The sequence below is a fragment of the Drosophila gunungcola genome, unplaced genomic scaffold (genome assembly GCF_025200985.1).
Source record: "Drosophila gunungcola strain Sukarami unplaced genomic scaffold, Dgunungcola_SK_2 000001F, whole genome shotgun sequence".
In the NCBI taxonomy this organism is placed as follows: domain Eukaryota; kingdom Metazoa; phylum Arthropoda; class Insecta; order Diptera; family Drosophilidae; genus Drosophila; species Drosophila gunungcola.
The window spans coordinates 6,936,293-6,952,709 of record NW_026453197.1 but is presented as its reverse complement, the minus strand read 5'-3'; the positions used below and the strand labels follow the sequence as shown (position 1 = coordinate 6,952,709).

General features: G+C 36.4%; 2 protein-coding genes across 4 annotated transcripts; one reads left to right on the top strand and one right to left on the bottom strand.

Moving 5' to 3' along the window:
* Positions 1 to 3,712: 3,712 nt before the first annotated feature.
* On the top strand, positions 3,713 to 7,322 carry LOC128261480 (retinaldehyde-binding protein 1). The gene is made up of 4 exons (XM_052995202.1): positions 3,713 to 3,872; positions 4,063 to 4,336; positions 6,072 to 6,533; positions 6,989 to 7,322. The coding sequence occupies exons 2-4, from the start codon at positions 4,097 to 4,099 to the stop codon at positions 7,169 to 7,171; spliced, it is 885 nt and encodes a 294-aa protein (XP_052851162.1). The 5' UTR covers positions 3,713 to 3,872; positions 4,063 to 4,096; the 3' UTR covers positions 7,172 to 7,322.
* A 351-nt stretch (positions 7,323 to 7,673) lies between these two features.
* Positions 7,674 to 12,453, bottom strand: LOC128261479 (dihydrolipoyllysine-residue acetyltransferase component of pyruvate dehydrogenase complex, mitochondrial). 3 transcript variants are annotated; one of them, XM_052995199.1, is made up of 7 exons: positions 12,052 to 12,453; positions 10,960 to 11,129; positions 10,517 to 10,894; positions 9,637 to 9,815; positions 8,797 to 9,145; positions 8,626 to 8,728; positions 7,674 to 8,271 (listed from the first exon to the last, which is right to left on the bottom strand). In XM_052995199.1, the coding sequence occupies exons 1-7, from the start codon at positions 12,210 to 12,212 to the stop codon at positions 8,142 to 8,144; spliced, it is 1,470 nt and encodes a 489-aa protein (XP_052851159.1). In that variant the 5' UTR covers positions 12,213 to 12,453; the 3' UTR covers positions 7,674 to 8,141. The 3 variants fall into 3 exon arrangements, with proteins under 3 accessions (XP_052851159.1, XP_052851158.1, XP_052851161.1); XM_052995198.1 differs by having other exon boundaries at positions 9,637 to 9,863; positions 12,052 to 12,452; XM_052995201.1 differs by having other exon boundaries at positions 10,586 to 10,894; positions 12,052 to 12,452.
* Positions 12,454 to 16,417: the final 3,964 nt, after the last annotated feature.

Here is a 16,417-nt window from a genome sequence, read left to right as displayed (position 1 = left end):
CCAAATAGCATTTTGATTAATTACCTAATGTTGTTATATAATTAGGGAAAGCAATGGAAATTAATATTTGTTTAAAGAGATTTTAATTGGCTGTTCTTTTTTTTTAAGAATACGCCAACGAAACTCCGTATATTACGTATACGCAAGGTATTCGTATGGCGATTGTTGTATTTACTATGTTTACATAAGCGTTTAAAAGTAAAAGTATTTTATTATGATATATTTTAAATATGTATATAACCTTTTTATAAAACTCATATTACTTACATATCTTAAAAATTTCATTCTTACTATATAACACAAATTTGCAGCAAATATTTTTTTTATTGATTCTTACGTTATAATAAATAATTGTTATAAAAACTCAACTGACGTCAATTTTTTTAGGCATTAATAATTCATTATTACTTTGTATTTAATTAAATCATAAACGTACTTAGGTCTAGCACATTTTTATATTTTCAAACAGCATTCAGGAATTATTTAAATAACCATAAACCTTTTAGGCCCACTTAAAACTTATTGTCAATTACCTCAAATTATATAGCTGAAAAGAATAGACTTAGACTGTAACTGACCTCACCAGACAGCTATTAAAGTATACTCATCCACCTATGATAGTTCTCTTAACCTTGTCTATAGTCCAACTAAAATATTTTCGAGTGTTCGTGAAAGGCAAAAACTCAGAAACGGGATATTTTTTACCTTTAATTTAAAACAATTTTCAGAAACAGATTATTCATTCATGTTTTCCTAGTAACTATTTACGTGATGTCAATATTGCCTCACAGATGACACACATTTGTTGGCTTTAGCTGCACATTGTCGCCCTGAACACTTCCGACGTCAGCGATTACTGGAGGATCAAAGTCGAACTTGGAAATCAGCTCGGCATATGGCTGATCGGGTAAACTTCGTTCCGTTAAGTTAATTGATTTTCGCAAGACATCGATCAATGGTGTGCTATTAAAGTAGTGCACTTTGTGCAGGTGTTTCTCCGATAATTAAAGTTATCTTGTTTCAGTTACTCACCTGCCAAAGTACATTATATTATGTGGATGGATAAAGTTCAAACAAAATGATGCTGGCCAAGATACACATTTATTGTCATTAACAGGGACTGAATACCGGATAATCTTTCTACATGTTGCTGCAAGAATGGAAAATAAAATTCTTCTTCGCTGGGGGTTTTCATCTTATCAACAAAAGTCATGAAATCTAGACATGGTGTAAACATTGCTTATCTTGCGATTCGTTTTGAAGGGGCTGTGTATAAATATTTTAAGCCCACTGGCATTGGCATTAGCCGATAATTATGTCATTTGCGCATGTATTCAAATCTTGCGATATATATACATATATCCACTATATAGGTCTTTGCTCACCATTGATTTTTAAGGACTAACATTTTAAAATTTGATTACTGCATTTAATTGTGGTTTATTTTAACTATTGCAGTGGCCAGATTGTATTTCAATAAATAACGATTTATAAAAAGGTTGACTCGAATGTATTTTTATAAAATTGATTTTTTATATTTTATAATTAAAAAAAAATCCTTTACGAACAATTTTTCTATCTAAGTCACTATTTGAAATTGGCTAACACCTGTGCGGCTCGAGATAAGATTGTTGATGAAACCGTTCGCATATTTTTTGTTGGCAAATAAAATTCATATCGAAGCTAACAAATATCTCAATCTTTTGAACGCATTTAAATGCTCATCAAAATAGCAAAAACAGAAGCTCGATAAACCAGCTGATGCAGCACCAATGGCATTATCAATAACAGCAAGCAAAAAATCAATTAATAAGCTAGCAAACTTAGTAACAAGAAAGTAAAAACAATAACAAAAGTAAGTTTAATACTTGAGCAAAATCGAAAACAAAGAAACACAGCAAAAAAGTGTTCGGGTTGACGACTGCGTTGAAGCTTCGACAACAAATCGTATCAAGAATGCAGACTTTGCCCTATGACTACACTACAAGGCAGTTGTATAAAGCAGTAAATCGAACTTAAAAGTACAGTATTAAATGCAATGCAACTATTTCAAAATTTGGATAAATAATTCATGAATTCGTTGTGAAAACTACAACTAGTTTAGGAAAAATAACTTTTTATAATAATGTACTATGTAATGTTAATTGTATTACATTATAATTTTAATATTATATAATTTATTTTTGGTTAGATATTTAAACACTATATTTTTAAAATAAAAAGAAATGGTTTCATCATTTCAGATTAGGAACAATTTTAATTTCAAAGCAATAATTAATGGGAATCTTTAAAAATATATATATTTATCTTTTTACAAGCTGATTATCATTTATTCGAGTGTCCACTGTGTTTGTATAAGAACACGTATAAGTCGATATTAGCAAAGGGGCAACACAAAATGGTTTTGTGTTTGGAACATGAATTTCAAAACAAAGAGCCGATCACGTACCAATAATAACAATATGAAATGCAGCAACAAAAGCGCTTAACAATGATAACGGGTCGCAATTCACGATCCCCGGTCCGATTTAATGCCCCGAAAGGTGTGAAAAGACGAAGATCAACCAACCGAAACCCCCACCGCCCACTTACTACCCACTCATTTCTGAATCTGACAACAAAAACAATATTTCTCAGGTAAATAAATTGAAAAAAAAAAAATACGACTTCCTAGGCAGGGAGCGCTGCCAATGATAAGGATTATGAGCTGTGATTAGAATTCCACGATGATTGTTGTTGGCACCTCTCTTTCCATTAGAACAAGAAACATTCGATAATAGCCCTAGGAGCAGAATATTTTTGGGAGCTGTTATCACTCCAGAAATTCATGTCGGACTTTAGTCGAAAGTAGTTTACATACCCTGTAAGTAATCGCTAGTTTAAGGGTTGCTATGGCTAGGGTAAAAGAAAACAAATGTTTATAATAATTTATCTACAATTTATTTTAAATAATTAATTAATTAAAGTAATTATTCTAGGCTCATACGAATTAAAAAAACTTAAAAACCCAATTCATATTGTTTATATACAAGCACTGAAAATAAATTAAAAGAAATACATTCTTATTTTCAAATGGCAGGGAAATCACTCTTATCAAAAATGTACAAGAATCGCCCATTTTTAAGGCACTTTTTACTTTATTTCAGCAGGTGTAATGATAACAGGGTACCTGTAAGCAGCAATTGTCATTATCATATTGGTTTATGGGAATTATGAGGGGCTTCAGTAACAGTGCGCTGTTTCCGCTGTCATAGGCTGGTTCAACCTTTTTTTTCGCTGTTAATTGATATTTATATTTCTTTTGACAAATTTGACTTTTTTATTACGTGCTGCCAGCGAAGTGGAGATGTAGCAAGGGTAAATTAGAGGTAAAGGTAATTTAAGCTAAGGTTCAAGACTCCAGACGCGTGTAAACATCACGATCAATGACGAAATAATGCAAAAACTCGGAACAGAGTTGAAAGTCGGATTTCAGGCCTAGCCGGGGGGGTTCAATGGAGATGCCCGAGGGTTAAAGGCGTAAGGTGATCGACAGCCGGTAAGATGACCTTTTTTTTTTTTGATATTTCTGTGTTTTTATTTTGCTCTATTCTGTTTTGAAGCTCAGCGCCATTAGTCTAAAAGATAAGGAATGGGAATGGAAGTTGAGTAAAGACGGTTGTTGCGATCGCCTCTGCTGCAGCGCTGCTTTATCAACGACGTCGACGTCGTGGCTGTCGTTCGGCTGATATATAATATAGAAGTTAACTCACAAGGGTTTCCAAAGGCAAACCGAATTTCAGTTGACTCGAATCGCACGAGGCGCAAGGAAGCAAAACTCAAGAACGCTGAAAAACTTACAAAAGTGAAAATTGCATTAGACTTTGTCTTAGGTAAATAAACAACAACATTAATACTACTACTAATCAGGATAATCGGGGCAGATTGTTCAAACAAATCGATTCAAAAGTGGTGCTGGCGCTGGCCAAATTATCCCCGAATTATCTGGCCAATTTTCATCTGGCAATCAGTGATCAGTAAAACTAACATAGAACAACGCATTTTCCAAAATCCAACACGCAGGCCCCGACAAATAGAAATAATACCAAACGACATTATGGCTGCCACCGATATCACCGAGGAGGCCTTCAACTTGCGTCTGGGCTATCTGAAGCCGGAGACCGTGGAAATCGCCCGGGTGGAACTACGGGAAACCGAAGAGGTCAAGGCGGAGGCCATCATCAAGCTGCGGGAGCTGCTTAAGGCCACGCCCGAGTTGAACTACAAGGATGACGACGCCTTCCTCACAGTCTTCCTTCGCTGCTGCCACTTTTACCCCGAGGGAGCCTTGGAAAAGGTGCGTACCATTAAAGCAATCTGTGTTCAATCAAAAAAAAAAACAATTAGTAATTTGAGTAATTGAATTAAGCAAATGAGTAAACGAGTAATTTGAATTAAACATTTAATTTTACCTTATTTGAAAAAATATTTATTAAAGAAAATCTGAAACTGAAGTACTTTCTTACACTTAGAAAAAATAAATCCTTAATTAAGGAATAATGGACTAATCATGGACTGCCATATATTAGGAAAACATACCTTAAAAATTACTTAAGGCAATGAAACAGGTCATATCGCCCTTTATCATTTTTTTTCTAACGAATTTTTTCTAAAATCGAGGAATATTGTTTTCTGAGTTTAATGAACAGATTAAATTGTTTAATTATTTACTCATTTCATTTTTCTACATAACTAAAAATATTTATGTTGACTTTGATAAAAAATATTACGAAGAGTAAGGTTTCAATACAACAATCACAAACAAAGTTTTATAATACTAATTTTCTATAGGAATTTTTATTTTGTGAAATATTAGAAATAAGAAAAGGCTTTATCGGAATTTACATTTAAAATTCTGAAAGCCCCAAAATTTCCCACTATAAGAACAAATTCTTGGTTAGTTGAAGCTCTTAATTCTAATGCTGGTTTTCCTTTCATTGCTTTGCATTTCACTACAGTTCATTTAGCATCTTGAACTCTAATCGAATCGTCCGCCTTAGAAACAAAATTCAATGGCTTTCGCTTATCAACACCGGCAACACAAGGGACTTGATATTTGGTTCACCATTTGAAAGATTATCAAATGTTTAGAACGTCTCGAACAGTCTTATCGCCAGCAAACATCCTCGACTTCATAGCTATTGAAACGGGGTCTATAACCTAAGTTCAAACAAGTGCACAAGTAATATGAGGAATAAAATTATACTTATACGTTGTAAAAGAATAACGAATGCAATTAAGTATTTTGAAAAGGGGAGACATGATAAATTATAAAAATACTTACTTTAAAGCTTTAGAGGAGGTAATCACAGAATAAAATCATTTAAATTGTTCTCTTAATGCTTCCTATTTTTCTTATGCAATAAACTAATATTTTCTTGCCACCTTATTTATAGTCTAGGAGAGATGATATATGGGATATTGTAAACGAAGAAACATACGATCTGAAATAAAAGCCAAAAACAAGATCGTTTACAGTACCCGTCTGCTGATAACTTGCTTTTGAACTCGCTGACCAGGCAGAGAAGCCCCTGATAAGCGGACCCAATTCCGATCAGATCGGATTCTCTTTATTAATGTGGAATGTACAATGACTTATAATATAACTGAATCAGGCCATAAAAATCGAATGTTTCCCCATTTTTAATTTATCATCATAGGAAGCCGCATAGCTTATATGGCAATTTTATAGTTCTGGTCAATGGTCAATACTTATCACCTGTGGATTTTAATCTTACAATGTCACACATGCCAACATGCCAAATTTACCTAATACTTCCGTAAAGAACATGCGTCACAGGTTCAAAGTTTAATCGTGGCAATTACACAATTTTATCTTAAAAACAAAACATTTTTAGACAAATATAATCATATAGAAATAAAATGTGCATGCTAAACGATATTTTTAAGTTTTAATTTTAGACAAATGATCAATTAAACGAATATTAAAATGCAATGAATCAACTATTATTTATATTTTATTATTATACATTGTAATTTATAGACCCTTATGACTTTGTAAACAATTTCAGATGAAAACCACCGCCAGCTTCCGCAAGGAATATGCTTCTCTGATCCGAGGACTTTTAGTTGAGCAGGTCAAGGAGAAATTCGTGAAGGGCAGTGTGATCAATGTGTTGAAAAATTGCGATCAGAAGGGTCGCCGTGTGCTGATCGTGAACTGTGGAAAGCTTTGGGATCCCAGCGAGATTAGCAGCGATGATATGTTCAGAATGCTATATATGGTCCATCTTGCCGCCCAATTGGAGGAGGAGACCCAAGTGAGGGGCGTGGTCTGCATCATGGACTTCGAGGGACTGGCCATGAAGCAGGTGAAGGCCCTGTCGCCGAGTTTCTCCAAGCGACTGCTCACATTCATACAGGAAGCCATGCCTCTCCGCATGAAGGAGGTGCACTTCGTGAAGCAGCCGTTCATCTTCAACATGGTTTGGTCGCTGTTCAAGCCATTCGTTAAGGAGAAGTTGAACAAGAGGGTGAGTCAATTTTCACATATACATTTATCCTTCTGCCCTCAAAAATAGGCAACGTATTGTGTTATTAGCTAAAAAAATTCTTTTAAAATAATAATCAAAGTAAATTTTCTGCTTTTAAAAGTTCTCAATATATAACAGTTGCTTAAAATTGTTATTTTAATCAAAAATAAATAGCTCCGTCAAACGAAATTTAAAATAAAACATTGAGTCTTGGGTCTAAAGCAATACAAAGAATTCCTAAAAATAAAAATCATGGTACATTTTCCTTGTGTTTCCTTGAAAATTAAATAAATAAAGATCTTTAAGTATGAGCAAACATCTTTAAAAAAAATAAATCATATAAATATTTGAACGAAAACCACATTGAGGCTTGAATCATAACTATTTTTTTTCATTTTTGTAATCTTTTTTTAAGGTTTTTATATCTAAATATGTATTTTCTTAATCACCGACAGATGCACTTTCACGGCAGTGACATGAAGTCGCTGCAAAAGTTCCTGGACCCCTCCATCCTGCCCGCCAACTACAAGGGCGCCTTGCCCGCCATCGACTACGGCGGCGTCGAGTGGTTCCCCGCCTTGGAGAAGCAGGCCCAGTACGTGGCCGATTGGAGCCAGTTGGGCCCTGCCCAGTGGTGATTGCCCCATTCCAGAACGCCACAAAACCACCACATCCACTGACATTAGCTTAAGTTTTTGCTTGTAAATACTTGCAACTTGTGTTTGCTTAGTTCATAACTGTTTGGCAATAAACTAGTTACATAATACTATAAACCACTGTGAAAATGCATTTCGATTTTGGATACTGATTATTAAGTGGAAAAATGGTAGGATATAAATTATAAATTCTTTAAATAATTTCACCAATTTTTTCTATATATTCTTAATATTTGATTTTAATTCTGAATCATTTTATTATAGTTTTACTTGACTTAAGTCAGACAAAGACAAAAGTTAAAGTTAACTTATTTAACTTTAAAAAGTCCCAATTAAAATTCCTTTCAGACAACTGTTTTACATCACAGGCAAATTTTTAAAACGAGATGATCATGCAAAATCTTTTAAAGGTCCTTTGTATTATTTGAAAAGGATCAAAACTCTTCTAAGGAAACCCCCATCAACAATAAAATAAAAGTCCAGATTTCTTATGAATTGGCTAGTTCATGTGAGTGTGTTTTAGGTTTATTCAACGCGTCTTTGGACTTTCAACTACTTCCATTTTCATACTCGATCATGATCAACATATGCGAACAAAGCATACAAAATGTTTTAGCATATCAAACGGAAATTTACAGCTCTTTGAGTGAGTTAATTCGAATATCATTCAAGTATTTTGTGTGTGGTTTTTCTACAATCATGGCATACATCCACCAGCATTAACTACATCAAATATTACACAATTAAATTTCTATATATATATAAGTGATAAAATGGGATGAGTTAAATCCAATTTAAAACTTTACATATGCAACACCGATTAGAATCCACACATCCACGTATTTTATGTCGACCAAAACGCCTCCCTTAAAGAGAGGTTACTAATTTGTTATCTTTATATGTTTTTCGTTGGAGTCTCTCTTCTAAATGTGATGGGGTCGTGCCAGTCCGTTTACAATACCATATTGGACGGATCCTCCATGTAGTCACGGAAGTGCTGCAGCCACCTGGCAGCAACTGCACCATCTACCACGCGATGATCAGCACTCAGGGTAACGGTCAGCACGTTGACCTCCTTGAAACTGAAATGGAAAAAGGATTTTAGATAGATTTAAGATATGATTTGGAGCAAAAGTTATAGAATATAACATATTTACAAAATATTAATGTTAAAAGAGACAAAGCTCCTCAAAGTCCAAATACGCTAACCTCACCAAATAATAATAATACAATTACAATTCATTTATGAAACTACAATATCTTAAAAAAAAACAGATAATAAAACTCTTAACTCAAAATGATTTTTTAACTACTTTCGTTTTAAGTACATATGTATTTATATATATAGAAAAAAAACACCAAAATGATAGATATTTTTTTTGATATACTTTCATGGTTTTCAAAATATTTTTGTATTACTAATTTTTTAATCTTACCCCTTGAGACTATCGGGATCCGCAACCAGCTGTTTCGTTGTGGTGCCAATAGCAAGGATGCACGATTGCGGGGGATTGATGACGGCAGCAAACTGGTTTACACCTATAAAAGAATTAAAATGATATTAATAAATTTAAATGCCTGAAAATATATGTAAATAATTTCCCTACCGAACATGCCCAGGTTGGACACCGAAATGGTGCCGCCCTGGAATTCGTGGGGCTGAAGTTTGTTGTCGCGTGCCTTGGCTGCCAGCGCCTTGACATCCTTGGATATCTCCAGGACACCCTTGCGGTCGGCATTGAAGACAATCGGGGTGATCAGGCCCTTGTCTGTGGAGACGGCCACCGAGACATCGACATCGTCGTACTGCCGGATAACTGTGTCCATCCAGGCGGAGTTTGCTTCGGGAACCTTGAGACTGGCGATTGCCACTGCCTTGATGATGAAGTCGTTCACAGAGACGCGGGCGCCCTGTTTCTCGTACTTCTTGTTCACCTTCGCGCGGAACTTCAGGAGCTGCAAGTAATTAATTTAAGACCCAGTTGTTACTTGAATGTTTTAATACAACAAAAAAAAAATAACAAAATTGAGTTTCAAAGTCAAAATATCTTTTTGTAAGTCGCATCTCTTCAAAATTATAAGTTAAAATGCTTTTAAATAAACAAAAACTTGACTTCATTTAGGTGAAAAATCTTTTTTTTTAATATCCTCGCAAAGTTGCGTAGCTAGGTTTGAAAATGTTCGAAAGATATTAAAATCCTATTAAGTCCTATGTGATGAAAGTCACTAAAAATGTATTATAGAAAATAATCTTTCGATGTATAAATATATGTATTTTTTTGTAATGTCACAAATTTGATTTGGTAAAATATTAAATAATCAAATTGCAAAAAAAGAATTTGACTGGCTTTTAGTAGATATTTGAATAAATCAATTGTAAAAAGCAAATTGCTAGGAAACCATTGCTTTAAATAGCTTTTAATCGAAAATTTGAAGCGATCACTCACCTTATCCACTTGGCATTGCACGGTGACGTAGTAGTGAGGCAGTTGGGTCTTGGACTCCAGCAGTCGCTTGGCGATCACAGCCCGCATGTTGGTCACCGGGATGTCCTCGAATCGAGCGCCGGCTGCCCTTGGAGCCTTGGCAGGTGCCGCAGCAGCTGGCTTGGCTGCCGCAGACTGGCCTGCAAGATCACCAGATTTAATTGAGCCATGGACTCCACTGCCCTTGCCTGCACACAAAAGCCGCGGATTAGTAACAGAACAATTGGACTGGGGACGATGAATGGAAAGGTAATGGTGTTGCTATGGATTGTATGATATAAGAGTTCTTCATGCTAGAAACCAACTTATCTAAAAAAATATAACTAAAAACATCATTCTACTATAATCCGATTGGATAAGATTTTTTTTAAATAAATAAATACTGCTTTTTTAATGATTTCAAATAAAGCTTGTTTAATCAAATGTAAATTTCGACGAGTGGTATGTTTATGCTTGATTTTACTTGTAGTGCTAGGATGTCAAATAAATAATAATATATCTTTTGAAAGCTTGACTTATCAGCTTTAAAAGTGTGGTTATTAATATTTCAATTTTGTGAAAGAAATAACAAATGCATAAAAGATCCTACATAAAGAATTTATGTAACTAAAATGTAGGTAGTAAATTCATAATAGAAATGATTAATTTTTCAATGGTACTTTATAGAGAAAAAAAAAAATGTTAATCAAATTTCTGACTCTCATTATCAATCTTAATTTAAGAAAAAACCGAAACATTTCCGTGCACTGCTTTGGAATGTAATGGTCTTAGTCAGGCGGTGCATGCAGGACGAGATCGGACAGGATGAATAGAAGAGTGGCATTAGTTGGGATTGAACAACCTTGTAAACGCAGCTGTTGTGCCTCGGCTAGTCGCTTGGCCATCGGACTGGCATACACACGGCCTGTACCTGCTGCAGCTGGAGCAGCGGCTGGAGCTGGTACGGGAACGGCGGCTACTGGAGCCGGAGCAGCTGGTGGCGGTGGTGCTGCAGCTGCTGGCGCGGCTGCCGGAGCAGCTGGTGGTGCGGCGGATCCGTCGTCCTTGAAATCAGCAAAGGCCGCTACGCTGCCCTGATCGGGAACAATAATGCAAAGCAGCTGGCCGACGGGCACGTCCTTGGTGCCGCCCTGGATGAGGATCTTGGCCAGATAGCCCTCCTCGGGCGTCTCGAAGCCCATTGTGGCCTTGTCCGTCTCGATTTCACACAGCAGGTCACCTGAAATTATGATTATTATATATTTATTCACGGAATTCGGGCTGTGGAGAATTCGGCCTACCCACCTTCGTTGAGTTGGTCGCCCTCCTTCTTCTCCCAGCTGACAATCGATCCGCGCTCCATGGTGGGCGATAGGGCGGGCAGGGGCACCCTGATGTGCTCCGGAAGGCTGGCATAGGCACGGGCAAAGTTGTAGCTCCATCCGGCCAAGGGTTGGCTAGTGGTAAGTTTGGACCTGTAAGGTGTTAAAGAGGTTTTTGGTTTAGTTCTTAATAAGGGTACTTTTAAAACTAGGCAACTTAAACAATAATTTTGAAATAAATAATATCGATAAAGACATAACAGGGACACAAAAAGAATGTCTTGTGCAACAGTTTATAAGAATATATATAAAAATAATGTTCGATTACACAAATAAAATATTTTATTAAATTAAATTAATAAATTTTAAATTTTTAAAAAGCAAATTAATTATCTGATATGCAAAAAACACGTTAACAATAATAATAAAAAAACTAATTAATAATAATTTTTTATGTCCATTAAAGATTTCAATTTTTATTTGGGCTTTCGTTTGTTTTATTTTTACTTAAGTTGGATTAATTTTTATGATTTAACGAAAAATAACTTTCTAATTTATAACTGCATTTTATAAGTTTGAAATTAGCTAGTTTTGCAAATTTGATAAGATAGAACTAATTTAAACCATTTCGATGGGTTAATTTATGGCCGGTCAGCTGATAGTTTGTTGTTGTTTACGTACCCACACACCTATGTATACTAAATAAATAGGTGGTTCAATCCCACTCTCGCCAGATGTAAACAAAAGCCCCCAAAAAAAAGTGACCTATTAAATCATTAGACGGAATTTTCCAGCTTATCAGCCAGCCGAAACACTATCACGCGTCATGCGATATATAGAAGCGTGTGTATGACCTTGGCCATAAATCCAATCAGCAGTGAAGCACGCACAACACACGCAAAAAATATATATAGATTGATGCTAAATACATGGACACGGGGCTGTCAATCATCGCCCCCTAAGCCCCCCAAAGCTGAACCCACATACAATCCCGCTGCAGTGTACGCATTTTGCAATATTACACAACCATTTCTAACCTCAACGAAAGAGGGGAGATATGGGACCGAGTTTTTACCTTATACTTTGGAGATTCTGGGAGTTGATCAGCTGGCAGCTGAGGGCGCGCACTCCGATATTTCCGGCAGATCGGCGGATATAGGTGGCGTTATTCGATCGCAGGAGCACGGAGCGAAGGGCCCCAATTTCGTTTCGTGTTGTTGCAAGGGAGCGCAGCATTTTCGTCCTTTTTTCGTTAGTCTCCCCGTGAAATCCTGATCCAAATCCTACGTGGGTGGTTGTGGGTCTTTCGGCGGCACGTCGGTTGGAATTTTGACTGGCAAAACGAGTCGAAAAACGGCAAACTCGAGAATTTACAAAATTGTTATGCCGATAACCTTAAGGAGGTCAGTGTGAACGCAGCCGGAACGCCAAAAAATGCCACACACTTCGCGGCGCTCAAATGCGAAAACATACTAGCACAATATTATAATTTAAAAATAAAAATGTACAATATGGATGACAAAATAGTCAAAGTATATAGAATGGGGAAGCCCCACTTATCACGAATCAATTTTCTGATAAAAATAATTTTATTTAATTTAATGGAGCGCAACCAATTTTTTGGTCACACTTTGTATCGCTTAGTACGGAGTTCAAATATCGATACATTAACGATTGTTTCTAATGTATTGTTCACACTGAGTAAAAATACTTAAATTAAGAAAGAATAAGTTGTTACCAATGTAGCTTTACCAAAGTGGATTACGTTTCTACTAAAACGCTATATAAGACTCCAGTACCATTAAACAATAAGACAAAAAACAAAACTTATGCATACAAAACTCTAGTATAAATAAATAAAATATTTTCAAAAAAACGCTATATAAGACTCCAGTACCATTAAACAATAAGACAAAAAACAAAACTTATGCATACAAAACTCTAGTATAAATAAATAAAATATTTTCAAGTTTTACGGTATGAAAAAAATGAAATGTCATTAGCTTTAATAGACGATTTCTTATGATTAATTAAAGGCAGTAAACAATCTATTTTTATACAAAAACAGACAACCTGTTTGGAAATCTGAGCAGGGGGTCAAACGTGAGTAAGATTATAAGTTTATAGACTCTACAAAAATTTATGATATATTGATCCATTTATATTTTGCAAATTATTATAACAGTTAATTTGGGAAACACCTAAAATTGCAATTTTTAATCCTGAAGTCTTAATTAAACCAAACTTCTTCTTTCCCAAATATAAAGCCCAATGACAAGACCAAAGATAACAAGTTACTAAAAATGTATACCAATAAATTTAATGTTTTTGAATTACATTTTTTTTAATTGTTACAAAAAGTAATTTTTGTAATTTTTAAGACAGCTTTTGATTTTTCAAACTTAAACATGTTTTCCGCTAAACCGTCAAGACCCAGCGAAAAAGTAATAAAACATATTTTTAAGGCAATTTTCTTTAATCTAACTATATATATAAAATACATATTTCAGTTACATTTCTTAAAAGTTTTTCTCATAAAAATACATTTTTAAGGTAATTAAAATTAAACACATCGATCTGTTTTATCTAAATTTTTGTAAGCTTTAACACGCTTTTGTAGGAATTTTTCGTATGCAAATCGCCTCATATTGAGTGTACTTCAACATGTGCCGGGTTACTTGCCACACCAGAGCACCTGATGAAGTACAATAGACATGGGAGACAGTTAATACACAACACATGGAATTTGTTTCGAGGACTCGACTGAAAATGAAGATATATGTCTGGCACCACGCGCGCTACTTCAGGTACCTGACTGTATATGAACACCAGCCCCGGTCACTGATTAGCGCGCAAGGTAGGAGACTTTTCAGCTGGGGAACATCATATATACTGGAGCTGGAGTTGAAGATGTAGATATAAAGCCAAGCCCAGTCAGGTTTTTTTTCCTTTTTTTGTTTGCTGTTCCTGAGACAGATGTTTGGCCGCCTGGCAACAAAACTGCAGCGAATGGCGAACCCCTCCCCCTTTGTTTTTGGGGTGGGTGAGGGGTATGAGAGACGACCTTGTGCCTGGTATTTTAGGTCCCCTCTTTAGGGTTAACGATCTCTGAGAACTTTTGTAGTTGTACGCGCTGATGATGACGCCATGCGAATTTTATGCAATAACAATGCCAAAATTAGTCATATGAGACTGGAGAACAGGAACCAGGGGCGTAACTCGTATCTGGAGTAGGATTTGTAGGGAACTATTCGGTTTATAACAAAAAAAATTATTGCCATTGAAAATTATATCTATATTTTTTAATTGAAACTATGGGGTTTACCAACTATTTGAATTTTAGGTTTTATCATCATTTTCCTTCCCCTCTTTGGCGACGCCTCTGACTGGAACTTGGAGTGCTAATGACCACATAGGACGTGACGTCATCTGTCGGCGAATTATTACATTTCATTCAGCAAATTCTCTTTTTGCCTGCGTTTTCGTCTGGCAGACCCTTGATATTCTATATTTGAAACGCTGTAAAGAGACAAGCAAAAAGAAATGAAAAGCCAAAGTAGAAGACGCAAAAAATGAGCATAAAAATGCGCGAGAAAAGAGGGAAGTCGCAAATGAAAAAAAAGAACCGGCGTTTTAAGCTCTCTCATTCTCTCTCTCTCTCTGTTACTAACCGCAGCTACGTGCGTGATCACTCACACACACTCTAGCACACGGGGCATACACACACTGCTGAGACACACACGTGCCTTCCACACATTTGCGAATTCTCCTTAATCTTTGGCGGTGTGGGTATATAAATTTTTGCAAAAGTATTTTTTAACTGCCTTTTCGGCTGTCTTCTTTTTTTACAACACGCTTCATAAACCTGCGATCGCCAACAGCTTTGGACTGTGAATAATGGCAAATTTCTGCGCCATAGCCGTTTATATATATATGTAGATTTATATATGTGTAGTATATAAATGAGCTGCCATTGCTTGGGTGGGGCATTCCTAACCTCAAAAACTGTCTTCGTTTATGTGTGTGTTGTGTCTCTGCCTTTCTGTCTGTGAGGTGTCTCTTTTCTCTTTTTCTGCAGCAAAAATGCAGCACATGCTTTTTTTTCTAGCCAAGCCGATTTTTTGTATTTGCCCTTAACCCTGAGAAAAAAAAATGGAAGTCCCCTGCTCAAAATTCGATCACTAAATCATCACACACACACCCACAAATTGAGCTTTGTCTGGGTAAAAAAAATCTAAAATTAATATTTGAGCGACACAAAAAAAGTTCGCCACCAAATACAAAAAAAGCTACGTTTGTATGGGTTAATATGGAAATATGTAGAATCATGTGGTCGTCATTTGCGTCATTTTTTCTCGTAGTGTAGCGAAAAAAAAGCTGCCTTGTGATATCAAAATGCTAAAAATAAGCGTCGCTCTTTTTCTGCTCGTCTCTTTTGTGTTTTTTTTTTTTAATGTTCTTTAGTTCCTTTTGGTAGAAAAACCCAGAAGCTCCAGAAACCACGTTGAAGTATCGCCTTCTCTTTCGCTCGAATTTCACAATATGTTTCAGTTCCGTTCGGGTTTTTTTTTAGCGAGTGTCAACTTCCGTTGCATTTTCCTTGGCTTTGCCTCACACACACACACACGCACAATCACACACACACGCGCGTTGACTAAGTTTTCAGTGAATATTATTTCTTAAATGCCTCCGCTCTCTTTTTCTCCCACGTTGCTGTCTCCCATTTGGTGCGAAACGAACGACTGTGCCAAAGCCCAGAAATTGTCTGGCCTTTTATTTTATACGGCTATGTGGCCCGGCCGATTCGATTGCGATTTTCTTTGCCCACAGAGATAAACCGAAAGTCGGCGAAAAGGCCAAAGAGCCGAAGAGAGAATGGCAAACCGCGTTTGCCGGCTGCGGGCGATCAAATGCTCGAAGTCTCCGGCAAATCAAGAGCCAAAAGCGCGAATTTTATTCGCAGACACCGCCGACGTCGACGTCGCCAGCGGCAGCGACTGCGGCAGAGGCGCTCTCTTTCGCCCCTGCTGTTGCCGTTTCTCTCGCACAGTGGCGCCGCCACCGAAACGAGGGGGGTGGCGCACAAAAGGGGGCCGTCGCTTCACCGAGACGCTGCTGCTGCTTCCTGCTTCCTCTTCCTCACCCACATGCACATGCAACACTCACACACACAGAAGCTGCAAGTGCATATGGGGGTACAGTGGCCACTATATGCAGTGAAAAAAAGCTATAAAAGTTCTAAATATTGGGTAAGGAAATGTTATATGTAATTAAGATTATGAACTTTGGAATTCATTTCCACTTCCGAATTAAGTAACTGAGTAGAATGTTAAAAAAATATTAAATATAGTATGTGAGAATTTAAAGCACTGCTGCTCCAAAATTACAAAAAATTACAATTACGTGTTAATAGGAAGAGTAAGAAGAAACATTGACCTTTG